Raw genomic sequence first — 18930 nt, forward strand, 5'->3', positions numbered from 1 at the left:
CGCCACTCCTGTCCCCCCCTCCCACACCGCCGTCCCCGGCTCCGGGGTCCCGCCGCCCTCACCAGTGGTCGCGGGACCCGGGGCCGGGCCGGGCTGCGCCTATGGGGTCTCGGAGGCGTCCCGAGGCCGGAACGTTCCTCGCGCAGCCGAGCGTTCCGGGGGAAGAAGCGGCGCGCGGGACACCGGCGCCGCCATCATGGCGGCCTGAGGCGCGGCGGGCACGGCGGTGGGAGTCGCAGGCGGGAGGCCGTGAGCGGAGAGGTAACGCTGGGTGAGGGAGGAGCTTCTCGCTCGCCCGTCAGCGCACCGACCCCTTCTCTTCCTAGCTCCGCAGCCGCGTCTCGGCATTGCCGGGCGAGCGGCGCCCCGAACCCTGAGAAACGAGCAGGCACCGGGGTGGCGGTGAGGGGCGAGGGGGCCCCGCGGAGGGATCCAGGGTAAATCACCCTCTCCGCTCGGTGGGGCACGACTCCTGGCCCCGTGGTGGGTGGGTCTGGGGAGCGGCCTCCGTGCCCTGCTGCCCGCCTGCCTGCCGCGGGGTCTGCGTTCCGTCTCATAACGGGGAAACCCCTTGGAAAGGCTGCAGCAAGGCGTGGCTAGGGGGAGAAGTCCGGCTGGTCACCGTGAATGGGTTGTTGGTAGCCCTTGGGCAAGCTCCATTGAAGTACGTTCCATTGGTAGTTCAGTCACTTCTCCGCAGGGTAGGTCGGCTGTGGAAAGAGCAGAGAGATGCTCCCGGCGTCACGCTGGTGCAGACAGGTTGCAATAGCAACGTGGGTGTCTGAACGTTAATTTGGAAAGGGGCAAAGAATTGGTATGCCTTTTCTAGCAGGGCATGGATAAACCTAGTCAGGCTTTTTGTAACCTCATACATCAGCATGTGCTTCGATTACTTGTGAGGGAGGACAATAGCTTAGGAACTGTGAAATCTGGATCTCATTCCCAGCTCAGTCAGTTCATCCACTCTCCTGAGAAAATTGTCCACTGTGTCTGTTCCTTCTCTGTGAGCAGGGAGAATAGTACTGATGTACCCTCAGATGCATTAGGAAGCCACATTGGGTGTTACTGTATTGCAGGGATTTCTCAGTCAAAACTGATGTGCTCTTCCGTCAGGCTGCACGTATGCCTCTGATGGAAAGAATCCTAAAGAGACTTTACACTGAGCGCTGAGAAATCTTTGTGTGGAGAGTACAGAAGATTGCCTGCCTAGGTTGAGACTGTTTGTACCTGCAGGTGTAATGGAATGGAGCAAAGGATATTTTTAGAAGTTGACTAATAAAGGAAGCTGGCTGTGTTGTCTTAATTTGTTAGGCATGGTGAAATGGTGCAAACAGCTGTGTGACTGTACAACGCCCACAAGGGCAGATGTGGTCCCAGTGGCCACACAGAACAAGATGGGTTCTCTGGTGCTTCTTTTATTTCCACAGAGTAAAGGTTACATGCTATACTGGATAATTATCTGAAGCACACATAACACAAAAAAGCCCTTATCTGTTCTTTGGTGCCTGAATAACATGCCTGGGAAGTTTTTTCTTAGTTGTTTGTAAGCAAACAACTTATTTTGTTGAACTTGTTAATAAAGAGTGTTTCATGTTTCAAAAGCAACATGTTGGTGCTGGGAAGCAACGGTGCACAGCAGAAAAGTCGGGCAGTGGCTGAAGACAAAGACCTCTCTTTATGGGGACTTTAAATAGAGCCTTTGTAGAAAGCGTATTTTTATCACTTAAGCTTTCCTGGTAACACAAAACACTTCAGCTGTACAGTGTAGACTGGTAAGCTACTTACAGGCCACAGATCTTTTTGCCTTTTAGACTTAGAAAGCCATAGGAATTGTGTGTGTACTCATATTTTATTCATAGCCAGTTTCAAAGGAAAAGGTGTGTGGTCATACAAGGTGGATTCATTCTGCACAGAGAATTAAATTAGTTGCTGTTTTGAAGCTGTGAATTAAGAAGGAGGATGTCGTATCTGGCCTCTAATGGACGTGATAGTAAACATCTTTGCAGATGGCATTATTTGGCAGCATCAGTAGAAGGAAAAGACTGAAAACAGCATGGAATTTAAATTCCTTTCCAACTAGCAGGAGTAAATCCTTTTAGGGAACTGACCAGACAGTCTGCAGAAATTTTGCTCAGATATTGTATGAATCATTTTTGCTCCCCAGATAAATCATCAGTTGAACCTGATAGGTTCCTGACCTGGCCTCTGAATGCTGAAGAAAAACTTGGCTATGCTGACACGGAAACGTTACACATCTGATCCATGACCAGACAGAATTCAGCAGAGAAGTGAGGATGTGTTAATGCTATGTTCCTTTATTGACAGATTGAAAACCTAGAATGGCAGGAGAACAGAAGCCGTCCTGCAATCTTCTAGAGCAGTTTATTTTACTAGCGAAAGGTACAAGTGGCTCAGCTCTGACTGCTCTTATAAATCAAGTGCTGGAAGCTCCTGGGGTTTATGTCTTTGGAGAACTATTGGAGTTAACGAATGTGCAAGAGGTAAGAGATAAACATCTATCCTAATGCCCCTTCTGCACTCCTAGTGCAGATCCCCAGAAGTTTGCACAGACAGCCTTTGCGTGAAATTTCTGTGCCAGTAAGGCCCTGGTATGACTTACCTTGGTTCTGAGATGTTTGCATCTGAGAGATAGTGATTTTTTTTCCTGGATATATTAGATGTTTAAAAAATACCTATATAAAGCTTTGCTACTTTAATGCCATTGCTAATACAGCAAACACCAGGTAGTAGCACAGTAACAATTTTAAGGCACCTACCCAGCCAAAACAAAAATCCCCTTTCTACTCCTTCATTGTCCTGGAAATGACTTCAGTGCTCTCCAGAAGTCCTTGTGAACAGATGTTTCGTGTATCAGGCCTGGGTGGTAACCAAATCCAAGCCATTTCAAACCAAGGTGGAAAGAAAGCTACAGAGTTTTTACTGGGAATTCCTTGCCAGCACCCTCCTCTACTATAATGAGGGAATCTAGGTTGAGTATCTCTGCAGCTGGGGTAATGTGGTGTACAGCAAGTTTGGCTTTCCAAATAGGCTCTTGGATATGCTGAAAAATGCTTCTATGATTATTCAGCATCAAATCGCAAGTACGTTTTTTTTTCCTGGATCCATTTGCAGCAAATGGATCTCAATAGCAGTCACTGCTTGGTGCTGCAGTTATTCCAGTGATGTGTTTGCATGCAAGAGGAGTGCTATTACTTTCAAATGCACTCAAAATGCTTAAGCTTGCTTTGCTTTGAAGTTTTTGTGGCTCTGCAGGCAAGCTGTCTTAGCTTTCCCAGTAATAAATGCTTAACCAACTGACACCATAGCTTGCTTGCTTGTTACATGATGAGAAGACCTGGCCATGTAGGTTGTCAGCTGAAATTAAGAGTCACCTTTTTCATTTTACCTCCTAAGGTGCTACACAAAGCAGTTGGCAGTCCAAACTGTAGTTAAGTTCTGGTGCATAGAAATGACTCGATCATCTTGACTCTTAAAACTGCTGAACTTTGCTGCTGCTCATGAGGCCTTAGAAAAGGCCAGCTGTTTAAGATCATGACGTAATTGCTTTTCTGTTTACTGATTGTTCTTTGTAGACTTAAAACATTCCCTGGTGAAAATACCTGTGAAAGGTTTTGTGTTGGCTGTTAACACGTTACATGGAATTTATTTTGTTTTCTTACCATCCAGCTTGCTGAAGGGTCTAATGCTGCTTATTTCCAGTTGCTGAACCTGTTCGCGTACGGAACATACCCAGATTATGTAGGTAAGAAACTGCTGCCTGTTTGCAGAGTGTGAGACTAGGTTGTCCTTTGCTTTCTGTGGTACGTGGCATAGTGTGGCTGGGTGAAAGTGTCTAAGAGCAGAATTTGCTTGCAAGGAGAATTGTTCATAGAGGGTCTTTGGATCGTGTGTGCTTTTTAATTGCTAAAATGTGAAGGAAAGGCTAGAGACTACGGTGTTTTACTGGCTTGGATGGGACTGCAGCACTAGATTGAATTGGCCTGTAGCAGTATTCATTGTTCCCAGGCCACTTACCTCTGTGGAGTGCAATTTTAGACATCTGTTTTGAAATTTAGATGACACCAGTTACGGAAGCTGCAGAAAACTTAAGCAAAATTGTCCTGCATTATTCATAAAAACCTATATGGCTTTTGGGATAACCTTTTATTCTGTGACAGCATTTCTAAACAAAATGAAGAATTTCTTAGCTAGACTACAAATAGAAATAATGACTTTTATATGGCTTCAGAAGGACTATGTGTGAATCATCTTAGTATTTGTTGAGATGTGCTTTTATCTCTGGTGTTTATGCTTCTGTTCTGCTGCAATTTAATACTTCATTTGTGGGTAGCAGCCTTATCCAGACCATTACAGATTGTGACAAATAATTCTGTCATGGTGCTGCTTGCCACTGTGGTAGATGAGATCCCTAGTTCCAGTAAGGAGAAGTGGCATCTGTAAGTACAAGGACTGGAAATTCCAGTGGCTGTGGAGCAACACGAGCCTTATGAGTTCTGTGACTGGTTAGAGGGTTGTTTGCTGTGTGTGGACCTTGTGTCCCAGCATGGGACAGCACAGTTTGTTCCTTTTCTAATGAAGAAAGAGAAAGGGGGAAAAGTGGTCAAAATGAAGAGCATTGAATGAGGTGGGATGGGAGGGAGAAATTGAGTAGTCCTGAAACACTAATTTCCATTAAAGTGGATATTTTAAAGAGTTTCTTTGCTTTGGAAAGCTGCCAGTTTCCCTTCTGTTTTTAAATATTCATGAAGCATATGGCTATAATACAATGACAGTAAGGCCATCTAGATTAACAGTTTCTCCTCTCTTCCTCAGCCTGGTACTTTACACTTTCAACCCTAAATTCTTCAGTTTTTCAGAGAAATAAAACCAGCTGTATTTACAACCAGATCAGCAAAGGGGGAAGATTTTATTCTGTCAGCTTATTAATGAAACAAAAATTACTTGGTGGTAGAAACACAGCATTGACCAACTGTTTTGACAGAACAGTGCTTGTGTAGATGTGAATTACACTCTGATTCCAAAACCAGAATTACTAAAGAAGCAGAGAATGGAATTGCCAAATTGTTTTTTTAACTTTTCCTTCTCCTTGAGTGTGCTAATCTGTCAGCATCAGCTCTCTCTGCTCATCAGCACCCGCAGTAGCTGGAAGAGTTTAGCTTTTCAGGGTTTAGTGTAACCATCCTGAAGTTCTGCAGCCTTGACTATATAATCCTCGAAGCCAGGTCCTGAATCTCATCTTTTTAACATTAACAGCAAACAAAGATAACCTACCTGAATTAACAGTGACTCAGAAAAACAAGCTGAAACACTTGACGATTGTAAGCCTGGCATCCAGAATGAAGGTAAAGTACACTGTTTATGATAAAGATGTGGTTTTGGTTTTGAAAATTACATTGATTCTTTAATATTGAAGTTGTATTGGACTTCATGAGTACACACAAAAAAATCCTGCAACTAGGAAGGTATCTGTAATGTGTAGTATTCTCTTGTGGTGCATTTGGGACATGGATTTAGTGGATTTCCATGGATGAGATGTGGGGGTATCAGAGCTTCCACACAAACTGGTCAGGTAGGGCTGGGAAACTTTGTATGGCTTCTTTAACAGCTGCAGTTGAAGAAACAGCAAACAGTGTTGCAAGGAATACTGAGTCTTGAGATTCTTAAAAACACTGACTTTTACTCTAGAGAAAACAAAGCAGCACTCTTAAAATCATCTACTTCTCATTTTTTCCTCCAGAATGTGTTATGCCAGAGCTTCAAAAATTACCAAAGTTGAGGCAGAATATCATGTAGCAGGTGTAGCAGGTGTTTGCTCTGCCACAATCAGTCAATGATGTACTTGCAGGTTAAAGTGTAGGATACAATAAACATTTGGGTCTTGACCTGACACTTAACTGTTCATTTTGGCTCTAGGGCTGTTAACTTATTCTTGGACTTGCTGTTTTTAGTGCATTCCCTATTCTGTATTGCTGAAGGATCTGGATATGAAAAATCTGAGGGAGTTGGAAGATCTTATTATTGAAGCGGTTTATACAGATATTATCCAGGGGAAGCTGGATCAGCGAAACCAGGTGCTAGAGGTGGACTTTTGTATCGGCAGAGACATTCAGAAGAAGGACATCAGTAACATTGTCAAAACACTCCAGGAATGGTGAGGCAGCCTCTCCACCTTCCTTGTTCTTGTACATAGCTTGTCTTGTTTTTTAATTGCCTCAAAGTTTCAAGTGCTGGCTCAATTTCACCATGTTCCATTAATCAGGACTTTTATGCTGTAAATAGGCAACATTGGAGGAGGAGTCTATAGGGCAAGTTTTCCAGGATCCCATCGAGGATTCCATTTGTCTTATGTATCAAGCCAGAGTGTACTAGGTCTTCAGATTCTGCTCTTAGCAGAGCTTTTACATGGCAGAACCCTAGCTAGGAGTCAGGCCTTTTCAAACAGACATGCCAAACTGGACTCATGGTCTTGTAAGTGGGAGCTACTCCCCTTTCTGCTGTTATACTCGGTAACAAAAACAGAACAGTCCATTACTTTTCAGCATTTTCACTGTGATGAGAACTGTATGGGCAAGTTCTAGAGAATCACAGCTCTTTTGAGGGGATGCCTCTTCAAGTTTGAAGTTTCAGATGCTTTTGTTTGCCTTCTTTTTGTTTCTGCAAATGCAGGCTACATGCAACCATACTGAGACTGTGGTACTATCTTTTTGTACCTTTGCCAGGAAGCTGCTTCTCTTCTTTTTGTAGGATTCCCTTCCCACCCAGAAAAATTCCCCCGTAGACTGTGGAGCCTGTGGCAGGTTCTGAGCTGGCTGGGAATTCCTTCCTAGTTGCTATGGTAATGAGTGCATGAAAAGTAATTAAACTTCTGGGCAAATACGTTGTCCTGAGGTTGGGGCAGGTTTTTTGCTTTTCTACTTCAACTCCCTCAATCCCTACATGGCAGGAGGGCTCTGGCAGCTTCCAGGCCCTTGCAGCATTGTTTGGAAGGTAACAATGAACCCACTGCCAATTTGCTTTCTGTCCTCTCCAGTTACAAGTTGTGTTGAATGCTTGCCTTTTGAACACTTAATAGGCAAGGGGGTTATCTTAATATGACTTTTTAATTTTAAAATTTTACTTCTGAAAAATGTTTTGCATCCCCATTTAAGCCATAATTCTGACTGAAAAGGAAGTTGAAAGTGCATTGAACCTGCACTTTTTGATGGTAAGAGTAACATGGACTCTGAAGAATACTGTGAAATACATTGAATAAGCAGTAAAGCTTTCTCTTGCCAGCTTTTATACCCCCTCTTTAAGCAGGGGGTATCAATTCAATAATCTCCTAAACTTCTAGGCAAGCATGATTTTTCAGATTGCCCAATTGAGCTGCTCCAAAGAGAACTCATAAACACTGATATTGTTTGTATCTTGCAGGTGTGATGGTTGTGAAGCGGTTCTTTTAGGAATTGAGCAGCAAGTACTTAGAGCCAACCAATACAAAGAGAACCATCACCGAACTCAACAGCAGGTAGAGATCGAGGTGGGTATAGAGTCACTTCAGACTGCTCTATGCTTTTGATAAATGTTTGTTTACTGAAGACAATAATCTGATAACACCTGGTTAATGTTCATGGCATCTCTGAAATAGGCTAGCAATCATGCAAATCAGATATGCTGGTTTGGGGTAGAGAGAAAACACGTCTGCTTCCATGTCCTGGTAACAACACAAATACCAAATTTGCCCACTTTTAGCAGGTTGGAACTTTTCTTTTAAAATTATTATAAGTTTAGGCTAGGTGACTGCACTAGCTATGGTTTTCTGAATTGCTTTATTAGGAAAAGTGTGCTTTTAACAGAGCTTTGATGCAATTCTGTTCCTTTTGTACAAGGCAGGAAGGAAGGAAGGAAAAACAGTTGTTTTAAACCTGAAAGTGTAATAAAAATCTCTCGAGTCTCACTGCTTTTGCAAAAATGTCCTCAGCACCTTGCTTTGGGGGATCAGGTTGAGCACTCAGACAGGGCTCTTTGGCACACTCTTCAGCAGTGTGACCCAGGAGCTCTTTGCCTCTGTTCCATGCGCAACTAGGCGGTAGATGGCAGCACGGGCACGCGATTTTAGTCACTGCTGATGTGTATTTACTTGTGAGAACAAATCTTGGCTAATACAGCTGTAAAGGTGAAAATGGTCCTCCCGAGACACTTTCTCAGGCTTTATTTCTTGGAGAGTTGTATCCCTGCGGGTTTACATTTGCCTTCTGAAGCAGTATGTTTGGCGGCTTGACTGGCATCCATAGTGCATTTGGGTTGGCAGATGCCTTTGACCTGGAGCTGGCCAGCTGACTCCCAAACTTGTTTTGGCCCATGGGGTTTTTTTAAGCATTACTCGTTGTACTTCTGGTGAGCCCTACAGGGCTCCAGGGGACAGAATGTGGGGCCTGGTCCTGGATCTCTTCTTTTCAGCCAGAGTAACAGAAGCACTACTGCTGCTTCCCACTAGACCAATTCCTGTTCCTGCTTCTAGCAAATATCTGTAGCTCACACAGCCAGCTGGGCCAGATGGCATTTTCCCTTTTCAAGTGCTGTTCTATGTGTAAGTTTGGGTTTTTATTTCACAGTTTCCTTTGTCCTTCCTGTTTCTGGTGTGGTGAATGGCAGCATTCTACACCAAGGCAGTAGCAGGTTGCTCTGCCAGCCAGAAAGCTGGTACAATATTGTGCTGTTGTCTCTTAGGGAAAAAAAAAAAAGTAACCTCTAGTTATTCTGTATTGGACCCAGACTGGAAATATTAACAGCTCTGGCTGTGAGGATGAAACATTACCTTTAATAAACTCAAGTGCAGAGCGTATTTCTGGTGGGAGAGTTTATTTTATAAACTTCAGTCTGTACTCCAAGGATTTTTCAGTATGCTTATGAACAGAGTTTCTGCTGCCAGGGGAGGAAGAAGCAGGTGCTGATTCATTGTCTCTTCTTGGCCAGGTCACAAACATAAAGAAAACATTAAAAGCTACAGCCTCGTCGTCGGCACAGGAGATGGAACAGCAGCTGGTAGAGCGAGAGTGCCCTCCACACACAGAACAAAGGCAGCCCACAAAGAAGATATCCAAAGTCAAAGGGCTGGTTTCCAGCCGTCACTAGAACATACCATCTAAGTGTCATTCAGCTAGGAATGACAACAGGAGGAGCAAACAAGGGCCTGCGTCTCCTTTTTCAGTGGGTTCTGGGCCAGTCCTTTCCAGGCTGGCAAATAAAAGCTCTGCTTGAAACAGCTTCTAGTTAGCAGCACCTGGCTAAGTTACCCTGTACAGCCCCTATTAATTTTCAGGGTGTCCCTCTTCTGGTCCTGTAAAGAGGGACTTCTAAAGAAAGGGACTAACCAAAGGGGGCAGGACAGAAGAAAAAAAAAGTCTGTGGACAGTTTTGCTCCCTCCCAGCCAGTTTCATTGCTGCTTAACCTTGAGGAAGCTGCTGTACTAAATCAGGTCTTGGGAGAACTTCTGTAGGAAGTGTCTGAATCCCAGGGTTGAAGTGTGGCTGCCAAAGCCAGGCTGGGAGCAAGGAAGCCATCAACACAGATTTTTTCGTTCCCAGAGGGAGCTCAGAAAGGTTTCTAGGCCAGGAATTGCTTTACATGGAAGTCTTCAGCTTTTTCGCTACCCCTGTCTATTTTAAACTAGGGTGAAAGTCACACTACCTCACTCTGTGAAGATGAGATCTAGTGCTGGGCTGTTTACTTAACTGTCTGTTTACTGCCCTTACTAAGCCCTTTAATCTCTCACAGATTTATAGCACTGTTCTGCATCTCTGAGGCATCAATACAAGAAGCAGGAAGCAGGATGCTCTTTCAAGACTTCCTTATTGCAGGTGGTTAGGCGCATACTAGAAACTGTTTCTTCTGAATGTGATGTGACCTCCCAGAGCTGCTTGTGAGTTGTTTCCCCCACTGATACCTTCAGAGGGTAATGCATTTGCTCTTCTTGGATGCTAGCGACGCTAGTCTGCATGGGAGAAGAGCCTGTTTAGCATTGTGCCATGCTGGTGGCCTAGGACCCACTGGCAGGGGTCGCAGCAGCTGAAGCAATGGACTTGACTAGTTTTTCTGAATTTTGAACTCTTTCAGGTTGTATTTTCCTCCCTTTTTTTTTGTACATTGTTGTGATTTTAAAGCATTTCAGCTTTTGTTTTGTGTTTTTTATTTGTTACAGACTAACTTCAGGTGATTTGCACCTAGTTTGGCAAGGTGTGGTTTTTTTTTAAGGGTGAGGGTGGGGTTGGCATTGAAACAGCAATTCACAAAAAAGCACATTTTAGAAAAAAATTAAAAATGCTGATTTAATGTCAGAGTCTGGAGTTTTGGCTTTGAGGCTGCTTTAGGCTTGTAATCCAACAGCACTTGTTCACTTGAGCATTTACTTGATGTTACATTATCAGAAGGTCTGACTAATGTCCCTGATGAATCTTGGAGTCAGGGAAGTGCTCTTCCCATTTTGTCAGTAGTTCATCTTTGTCCAAATTTGTGCAGAAGGATCTGTAGCAAAGCCAGTAGCTGAGCCCAGAGTCCTGAGCCTAAACACCTTTAATTCCTGATTGTGGATGGTTTATATCTGTGCTCTGTCTTAGGCCAGTTGATACCTTCCTCTGGGTCTGGCAGAGGACTGCTTTGCAGTTTGGCCCCTGCATTTCACTGCATTCCATGCTGTAAAGAGAAGGGCTTCCTGTGAGTGGGCAGGGGAGCCGTTTAAGCAGAGGACTGTGACAGTGCTCCAGTCCTGCAGTCAGCTTTCACCTGCACTTGCTTGTGCCTTCTTGTTGCTACCAGACTTCTTTGCTGTCTGTGTGTTTTCAGTCCTCAGTCACGGGATCTGTTGTACACTTGGGAAAGTAAATTCCTCTCCTTTTCCTCTCCTGCAGTGCAGGCACACTAGCTTTTAATCTTGAGAGGTGGACCTAAATACCTCCTATCCAGCATCCTCTGGGTCAAGTTGCTTTGTTTCTGATTCTTTGCCAGCTCTCTCTCCCCTAGAAATGTTAGTCAGAAATTTGCCAGGGAAGAATGTTAAGTGCGTAAGGCCAGAGCAAGAAGCTTTCCCCTATATTTTCAGGGAACTGTTTCCCAAGCAGTGGCAGTACTAATTTCTGTACTAGCTTCTTGCAGTGTTTAGCTGACAGCTTCTCAGGAGGTGTAGGTGGACCTTGAGACTTTGTGTACCCAAGTCTAATAGATCTGTGTGATGGAGATGGACTGAGTCTGTTTCTGGCTTCCTGTGTGGACAGCTGCAGTGTACTGGTCATCCAGTTCCTCTCTGGGTTTGAATAGTGAGGAGAGGTTCAGTAGTCCTCACTAGCTGTTCTCTTGCCTTCCCATTTTTAATATCAGTGCTGCAGAGAGGCAGGAGTAATACAAATGCCTTTGGAAATCACATCAGCTCCTCGGCAAGCCACAGTCTGCTGAGGAGATAGATGTGAGTTTAGCATCCTTAGTGTTTATTCCCTGCCAGTTACAGGAGCCACTTTAGTTTGCTGAAACTTCTTTAGTGTGTTGGAAGTTTTCAAGTTTGTACGGTTTTGCTGTTCTCAAAGCCTGGCTGGAGGTGAAGAACTTATTTATGCTTCAGTACACACTGCCTTTGATCAGCAAAGAAGCAAGAGAGAAAATAGCACTTCGAATAAAGAGCTGTCCTATGTTTGATGGCAATAGAGGACAGAGAATTGAATGAGGTATTGGAGAGAACTGAGCTGTTTGCATGTTTGGCTTTCCTGGTGTGCCAACAACGCGCTTGGTGCTGCAAAAGGAGTGGGGGTGTCTTTGCAATGAGCCCAGTCTGAGATGAGTCATTAACAAATGACATGCAGAGAGTACCTGGGGGAGGCAAACAGCTCTGCAGCAGCTGGTTAATGAATCTGGCTTGAACGAAACAGTTAGAAGCTATTCCAGGAATCAAGCAGAAGGCATAGTTGTTAACAGAGAAGGATGCAGGAGGTGCTGTGCTGTTTGAAAAGGACAGCAGATAAAAGACTGCATTGCCCCCGTGACTTACAGGAAGTGCAGCAACTCAGAGCAGAGTTGTGTGAACTGGGTGCTGGTGAGGGCTGAATTGCAGACAGTTTTGAGTGGGGAGTGCCTAGGGAGCTTAATTATGCTGTAGGACAAGAGGGAGGTGGAAGCAGAGGTAGATTTAATGCAAATTCCCATGTATTGCATGCGTCTGCTGGAGGCAACAACACAGCTTGTCTGTGCGCTGCTGGACACTGCTCCCTGATGTGGGGAGAGCATCTTGCCCTACTTTGTTTTACGGCAGCAGTGGGCCGCTCCAGCTGCAGCTCACTTCAATATTGGAGCAGGACAAAGCTTGAGCTATTGAACTTCTGTTTGCCTGCTCCACCCGGAGGGAGACAAAGTAGAAGGAGCTGCCTTCCCTCTGCTCTTCAGGGCTTTATAGTCTAGCTTCATGTTCCGCAGCTCCACTTGTACTAGTGCTTGTTTAATATGGAATTGAGCACTGAGCTGGAAAATGAAAGAGAGGATCTCGGCTGATTGCAGTGCTGGTAGACTGCCCTAGCCCTAAAAGCTGTGCCTCATGCTAACAAATGTCCCTGGCATTCCTGCTGTGACTCAGTTGATACCAGCTAACATCAGGCAATTCTGGAACACGATAAAGCAATGCTGATGTCAGTCTTTTTACAGAAAATAATAAAAAAGTTTTGGCTCCAAATCTATCCTTTACTTCCCTCCTCACCTTGTTTAATAAGAGGAATGTTAGCTTAGTCTTCCATTGAGAGCAGGAGGGAAAATCAGTGATGCTGATGTTCAGACTGGAGACGCATCCCGCAGTCAGCCTTGTGTAGTCTTCTGAAAATCCCATGGGTGCTTGTGGAGCTGCACGCAGGCTTGCAGCCCCTCTCCATGGCTCACATACAGGAGTAGGACCTGCAGAGCTGCTGTCCAAAGTGAGGCTGGGGAAGGGGAACCTTTGGTTCCCATAGAAGAGAGTGGTGGTAAGAGATGGCCATTTTCCCGCCAGCCCTGCAAAGTGAATTTTGCTGAACAGCGTTCTGTTGCTGGAGGAATGGAAAATTACACAAAACCCAGTGAGTGGTTTTGGTTTTAGTGTTCTGCTTATCCTGTGCGGGGGAAATGCATTGGTCCGTGTGCATAAAAAGGGAGCTGGGCTTACTCATTGCAGTGAAGGCAGAAGGGAGAGTGCCATGAATTTTGATAGCTGTATTGAAATGTAACAAATTGCATGGGTAAAACACACTTTTCCTAAACTTTGTTTGTACAGATTTATGCGAGTGCATCTAAGCTGTTTAGAGAGGCCTTTCATTTTGAGAACCATGTAAAGCTCATCTTCAGTCAAAGTGCAACAGTCAAAGCTGATGCATTTGTAGGTATGTTGGTGCTGCTGTTTGTCACTTCAGTGTCTGAGCCTGGTGCAGGCTTTGCAATGGAGAGAAACAAGGTTGCTGTTCATTCTGAGTAATGGGGAAGGGAGAAATGAAAGAATCTGCCCCACAGGTACCAGCTAGCCAGACCTCTGGCACCTAATCCCATACAGAGTTTTCTCCTGTGTTACCCACTGCCCCAAGTCCTGTATAGCAGTGATCTAATGCAAAGGAACTAAAACCCAAATCTGTCTATCTTATTTTTTGTGTAATCTGAGAGAAACCCAGATGCTTTGAGATAAGTAAAGTTTAGAGTGATCTCAGTTAGTACTTGTAACCTTAACCTTGTATTTTTTTAATGGAATTTTAATCTGACAGTCTGACTGAATTTCTCAGCAGAGTTTTTAGAAATAGGTCATTGTTTCACTCTGCTCCATGGTGAAGGTCGGTGTCTCTCAGGGACTGCTGACATTTTGCTGATATTTCATCAAGTTTGGCCCTACTGCAGAGGTACCAGAGGTAAGTGATTGAAGCTAGAGAGGTGTATAGTAAGGAGAATGCTTATTTACCCTCTAGGCTGAGCTGCACCCTGCTTCCTAGTGGCTCTGTGGTGGTACTTCCATCTTGTGAGATGCCCTGATATATTTGCTACAGGTTGCGAATTGCATGAGTGGGATAGCTGTGACCATGGCTTTTTCTTGTCAAGAAGGAGAGATGTCCCTGCTCTAGTGAATGAATATACACACTGGAGATTCCAGACAGGAATGGGATGCCACAAGGTCATTTAACAGTCCTGAAATGTGTATTTCCCCACAGAGTGCAAAAGGCTCTGTGCAAGCAGTCCTTGCTTGGTGTAATTTTAGTAAAAGATAGGACACCTTTCCACAGGTCCGGGCCTCCTGAAGAGGCTCTGTGTTGTTAGGCATTTCTTTTAATGGTCGTGCACACATGATACCTCTGTTTCCAGAAGAGCTGATGGGGGTGGTAAGTGAAGCTGTGCTTCATCAGGGATAAGCCTTTTTGTGAGTATTTTGAGCTTGGCTGGCTGTAGGGCTGCAGCTTCATGGGTATGAAGTTTGGAAGTGATGCTGTCTTTCCCTCCAGACTCTTTCAGAAGATGCTGTTTTATCTCAGCCCTAATGTTTCAGTCACTGTCTTATGATTAGCAGTCCTAGGGCTGATTTGTGCTGATACAATAAGTAACATCTTGGTGTTTCATTGTCACCTTCACAGCTGTTAGAGAGCACCAGTTCCTACAGGATCAGCTGCCAGCTGTGATGCTATACCTTTTACATCACGACTGAGATGACACCTCTCCTTGCTGGCAGACAAGCCAGGTGGGTAGGCATTACTCCTCAGAGCTGTTCTTCACTTAAGGAGGCGCAAACTATTGCCTGGGTTAGCATAATGGAAATTTAAGGACAAGGGCAGTGATGTAAATAAGGGGCAAAGCAGAGAGCTGTGTCCTATCCCAGCTCTCCTACAGCTGCAGAAAGCAACCTTGAGCACATCAGCTCCTCCACAGATGCATTTCCCAGGACAACCTCTCACTTGTGTGATGACTTTGTGGCAGAGGTTTATAGAGTGCTTTGCTCTCCTGGTGGGGCAGAGGTTCATTGCTGATGGAATTGAAGATGTGTGTGTATGAGTGAGGGGGGTTCTCAAAGCTTCTAAGCTTTAAGAAGTCATCTTCCTCCTATGTACCATACCCTTCTTTTCCCCTGATGAAGCTGAAGTGGTCCACCATGGGACTATCAGCTTGCAGTATTATGGGTAATATGCCAGGTTAATTATGCAGGGGGCAGGAAAAATAGCCTGTGTCTTTCAACAGTATCAAAGGGATGCTACTTAATGATTTTCCTATTAGCTCTTTTCCCAGCCTGCCAGAGTCACTGCAGAAGTGTCATTTACAAAAGCAGTTTGCAACTCATTACCCTGGATTTTCACTGTAGTTCTGCTCCAGAGAGCATGGGCTTTTGCTATGTGCCCCAGCCTAATGAATTGCCTGGTTTGGTTAGTGCTGCCATCCCTTCTGACAAGGGTGGTTTCTGACTGACAGGAGTGGGCCCGAGTTCAATTCCCTTCTTGTTTTTGACTTGTGCTTGTGTCAAGCACAGGCTCCCTCTGGAAGCTGCCTTGTGATTCCTTCTCTTTGTTTTTCTACATTCTGCAGGAAGCAGCCTATGCTTGGAGAAGTCCTAGAGCAAGTGACAGGGGCATGTGTGCCCTTTCCAGCTGGAAAATTCCACTGCTGTCCTGCTCTGAGCTTTTCTTCATTGGTTTGGGATTTGCTGTCACCTGAGCTGGGCTTTGCAACCCTTCAGCAATAAATACCTTGGAAAAGTTGCACTAATGGTACCAAAGAAACACATACAGTGTGGGCTGGGGGAAGAGAACTGATTTCCCACACGTTTGCGGGCCTCTGTGTCCCTGTTGTGGAAGCTCTAAGGTCTGCTCCTGCTTGTTTGGGCTTTGCATGGCACTTGTTAGAACAGTGCTAGAGAAAGCTCTTAGCCTGTTTAACTAGAGAGCAGTGTGCTTTTTCAGGCTGGAGGTCTATGGCTCATCTAGTGCTAGGAATAGCTCCTGGAAAGGGGAAACTGGGGCTGTCCCTGGGTCATGTCACAGGTACTCACACTTTGAAGCTGAATGTGGCTACTGCTTATTCAGGTGGTAGTGCAGGAAATGTGTAGGTCCCATGGGTGTTAGTTTGACCTGAGTGTGAACAGAGGAGCCTGGGACTCTTGCCACCATTGCTTCCAGGTGCATGTAAACACCTCTGCTAAATGCAGAGCTTGCTGTGGAGATGTCACATGCCAGCCCCCTGAGGTTGCAGCTTGCATCCAGGACTGCTCTTCCTGTTCAGTTATGCTGTCTCTGGGCTGGGATGTGGCAAGGGAGTTTCCCAGTGCTAGCCCTGGATCCTTTTACTGGATGTCATGAGAGTTTGACCTAGCTGGCCCACAAGGGAGGCAGTGATGTGAGATCAGTTTGTTTCTGCTGCATGCGATGCCTTCTCCCCTCTTAATTATATTCTTGTGGCCCCTATTTCCTGCTGGCCTTGTTTCCTACTGAGCCCCTGTCTGGAGACCCAGTTGTGACCTTATCAGATGCTTGCTGTGCTCTAAGGAGCTGTTTCTGTTTCCCGTTCTGGCCTATCTTCTAAACTGAGGAAGGTGCTTGTCAGTGCTCTGAAAACTGACAAGTGTTCTCAGTGTCACTCTGGCTGTCAAACACACCAGTCTGGTTGTGCCATATGGGTGCTACAATTGAATGGATCCAAAAGTTTTCCCAAGTGCTCTTTCACCAGAGCGCTGCCTTCTCTCTTGCACATCAGCCCACACCCTTGTGTGGGCACGGTGTTCCTGTCCTACAGGTGGGAAACCAGCATGCTGAGTGAGGGTGACTTACGCTGCTCAGAGTGGAAGCAGCGAAGTGAGGAGCCAAACTGTTACCCGCTCCCTCTGCACAGAGAACTCTCATTCTGATCACTCTCCTGCCAAACTAGTGTCCTTTTGCAGTGCAGCTTTGTTCTTTTCCTTGGGCTTGCTCTTTTCCAGGAAGCCCAGTTGATGGAAGGATTCTGCTGTGGGATTATGCTGCAGAGGAGTAACAGCGATCCAGACTGTATGTGACCCCAGGCTGCGATCGCTGGGATATCCCCCAGCCTGATCTCAAGTTGTGCCTCACTTAGGAGGTCAGATTTTGTGGATTGAATTCCTGAGTCTTGTTCTGTTGAGGAGAGGCCTTCTGTCACCAGGCAGATGGTTTCATTCCAGCTCTGGCTTTGCAGCAGACACAGAACTGGAAGGGGGATTGGCCTCCCCCTTGTTCCCAGCTTGGTACCTGTTGTGGTCACTCCTCTGGCTCCATGCTCAAGAACCAGGACCCTGAGGGGGACCTGCAGTAACACCACTGTTCAGACCTGGTGTGCAAGGTCTGCACAGTATGTGAATACTTATTGTCCTGTAGGTTTGCAGGGTAACAGTGGACAGTCCCTTCTGATGGGCATCTGTTCATGAGCTCCTGTTACAGCCCCTTCCCTTAGAAGATAGGTGGAGCAAGTAGGGGGACCTTCACAAGTGTTGTATTTGCCTTGCAGAGCCTCGACAGAGGGTTGTCATTACCTACCAGCATCTCTGGAAGGCTCTAGCTGACTCTCAGGCAGGGCACTGAGCTGCCAGCTGCCTTTCCTGCCTCCCTCCTTCCTGGGGCCTTGATTTTGTTCCCCATAGGCAACATCATAGGCTGCTGCTCCCCATCCAGCTGGACTCTGGGCACCAGAGGTGGGTACTTGTTTCTGACAGACGCTTTTGTTGCACGAGGCTAGAAACGTCATGTGTGTGCGTCTAACCTGATGATTGAGCTGTCGGGTGTCTGGATCAATCCTCTTGTTCTCTAAACCTAATGTTCTCTAATAGTTGGGGAGAGTCTGGCTGGAGGTTTCTATGGTTTCCTGGTGGTTGCTAAGGGAAAGGATCTCTCTGCCTCTAGGTCTTGGTGACTTTCTTTTTGCCCTGTCCTAGGCGCTGGAGCCCAGCAGAACATAATGCTCGTTGTTTCACAGCCCATTACAATGGTCAGGGTGCAATTTGGGACTCCTGTCACGGCTGAGCTGGGCACCTGCCACTCTTTTATTTTTAATCTCTATGGCCTCTTTGAAGAATGAGACCACAGAGCCTTCATGCAGGAGTTTGTGCTTTTGCTGTGCTCCCAACCCCCTCGCTTGCTGTTTCCTTTAGAGCTCTGAGTGATTTTTACAATTTATTTCATGCACTTTACGTAGCAAGAAGCTGTAGCAACAGCTGGGTCCGTGAATCCTTACCAGGCAGTCCTCAGTGTATTTTGGTCTATGTATTGTCCCAGGCACAGTTAAATAAATTTGTGTGGGCAGAAGGGACTTTACGAAGGTTTGGTGAGTGGGAATATCAACAAGATACTTAGCGAGCTGCTGGATTCTAGAATAACAGTGCCTTGGGCATAAAGCTCTATTCCCACTAGCACAACTGGGGGCCAGATCCAACATGGTCTCTTTGTTGTTGTCAGCAGGGGCTGCATCTCCATGCGGTGCCCAGTCATAAAGCGATGGTTACAAGATGAAATTTGGACCCAAACCTGCAGACTGGAAGTGGTTAAAACATGTCTAGGCCAAACGCTGCTCTTGTCACACTGCTGAAAATCCGGTTCCAGGCTGTTGAACACGGAGGGCTTATATCCAGGGGTGCCATTCAGGATGTGGGCACAGATGAGCTGCCTGAGGCCATGTGCTCTTGTAGGGAGCTTGGCTGGGTTTTCAGAGGCTGATGGCTGTGCAGTGCCAGGCAGGATTCGGTCCATCAGAGCATCACAGGATTGGGCGCAAGTTTACTTTTGCATATGGAATCAAAGCTTAAAATATTAGCTGGCCTTCCTCTCACTCCTGACTTTCCTAAAACATCTGAACAATTTCTTTTTTAACTCAGTTGAAATCAATCAATCTGACATTTAAATTGTACGTGAATTTGATAAATAAAGACAGGTTACAAAATGCCTCATGGAATGATTTTTTTT

General features: G+C 45.6%; 1 protein-coding gene across 8 annotated transcripts; it reads left to right on the top strand.

Moving 5' to 3' along the window:
* The first annotated feature begins 238 nt into the window (after positions 1-238).
* COPS7B (COP9 signalosome subunit 7B) lies at positions 239-17632 on the top strand. Of its 8 annotated transcripts, none has more exons than XR_008974671.1 (8): positions 239-261; positions 2326-2501; positions 3688-3763; positions 5275-5363; positions 5970-6172; positions 7435-7540; positions 14614-14717; positions 17483-17632. XR_008974671.1 is itself a non-coding variant. In XM_057427385.1 (7 exons), exons 2-7 carry the CDS (start codon positions 2340-2342, stop codon positions 13786-13788), a joined length of 648 nt encoding a protein of 215 aa, XP_057283368.1. In that variant the 5' UTR covers positions 239-261; positions 2326-2339; the 3' UTR covers positions 13789-14607. The 8 variants fall into 8 exon arrangements, 4 of the variants coding, with proteins under 4 accessions (XP_057283368.1, XP_057283369.1, XP_057283366.1 ...); XR_008974673.1 differs by lacking the exon at positions 17483-17632 and adding an exon at positions 13777-13899 and having other exon boundaries at positions 14614-16761; XR_008974674.1 differs by lacking the exon at positions 17483-17632 and adding an exon at positions 13780-13899 and having other exon boundaries at positions 14614-16761.
* The last annotated feature ends 1298 nt before the right edge of the window (positions 17633-18930 follow it).

Source organism: Pezoporus wallicus, unplaced genomic scaffold (assembly GCF_028554395.1).
Source record: "Pezoporus wallicus isolate ANWC-B61680 ecotype Strahan unplaced genomic scaffold, APGP_CSIRO_Pwel_v1 scaffold_7107, whole genome shotgun sequence".
Taxonomy (NCBI): domain Eukaryota; kingdom Metazoa; phylum Chordata; class Aves; order Psittaciformes; family Psittacidae; genus Pezoporus; species Pezoporus wallicus.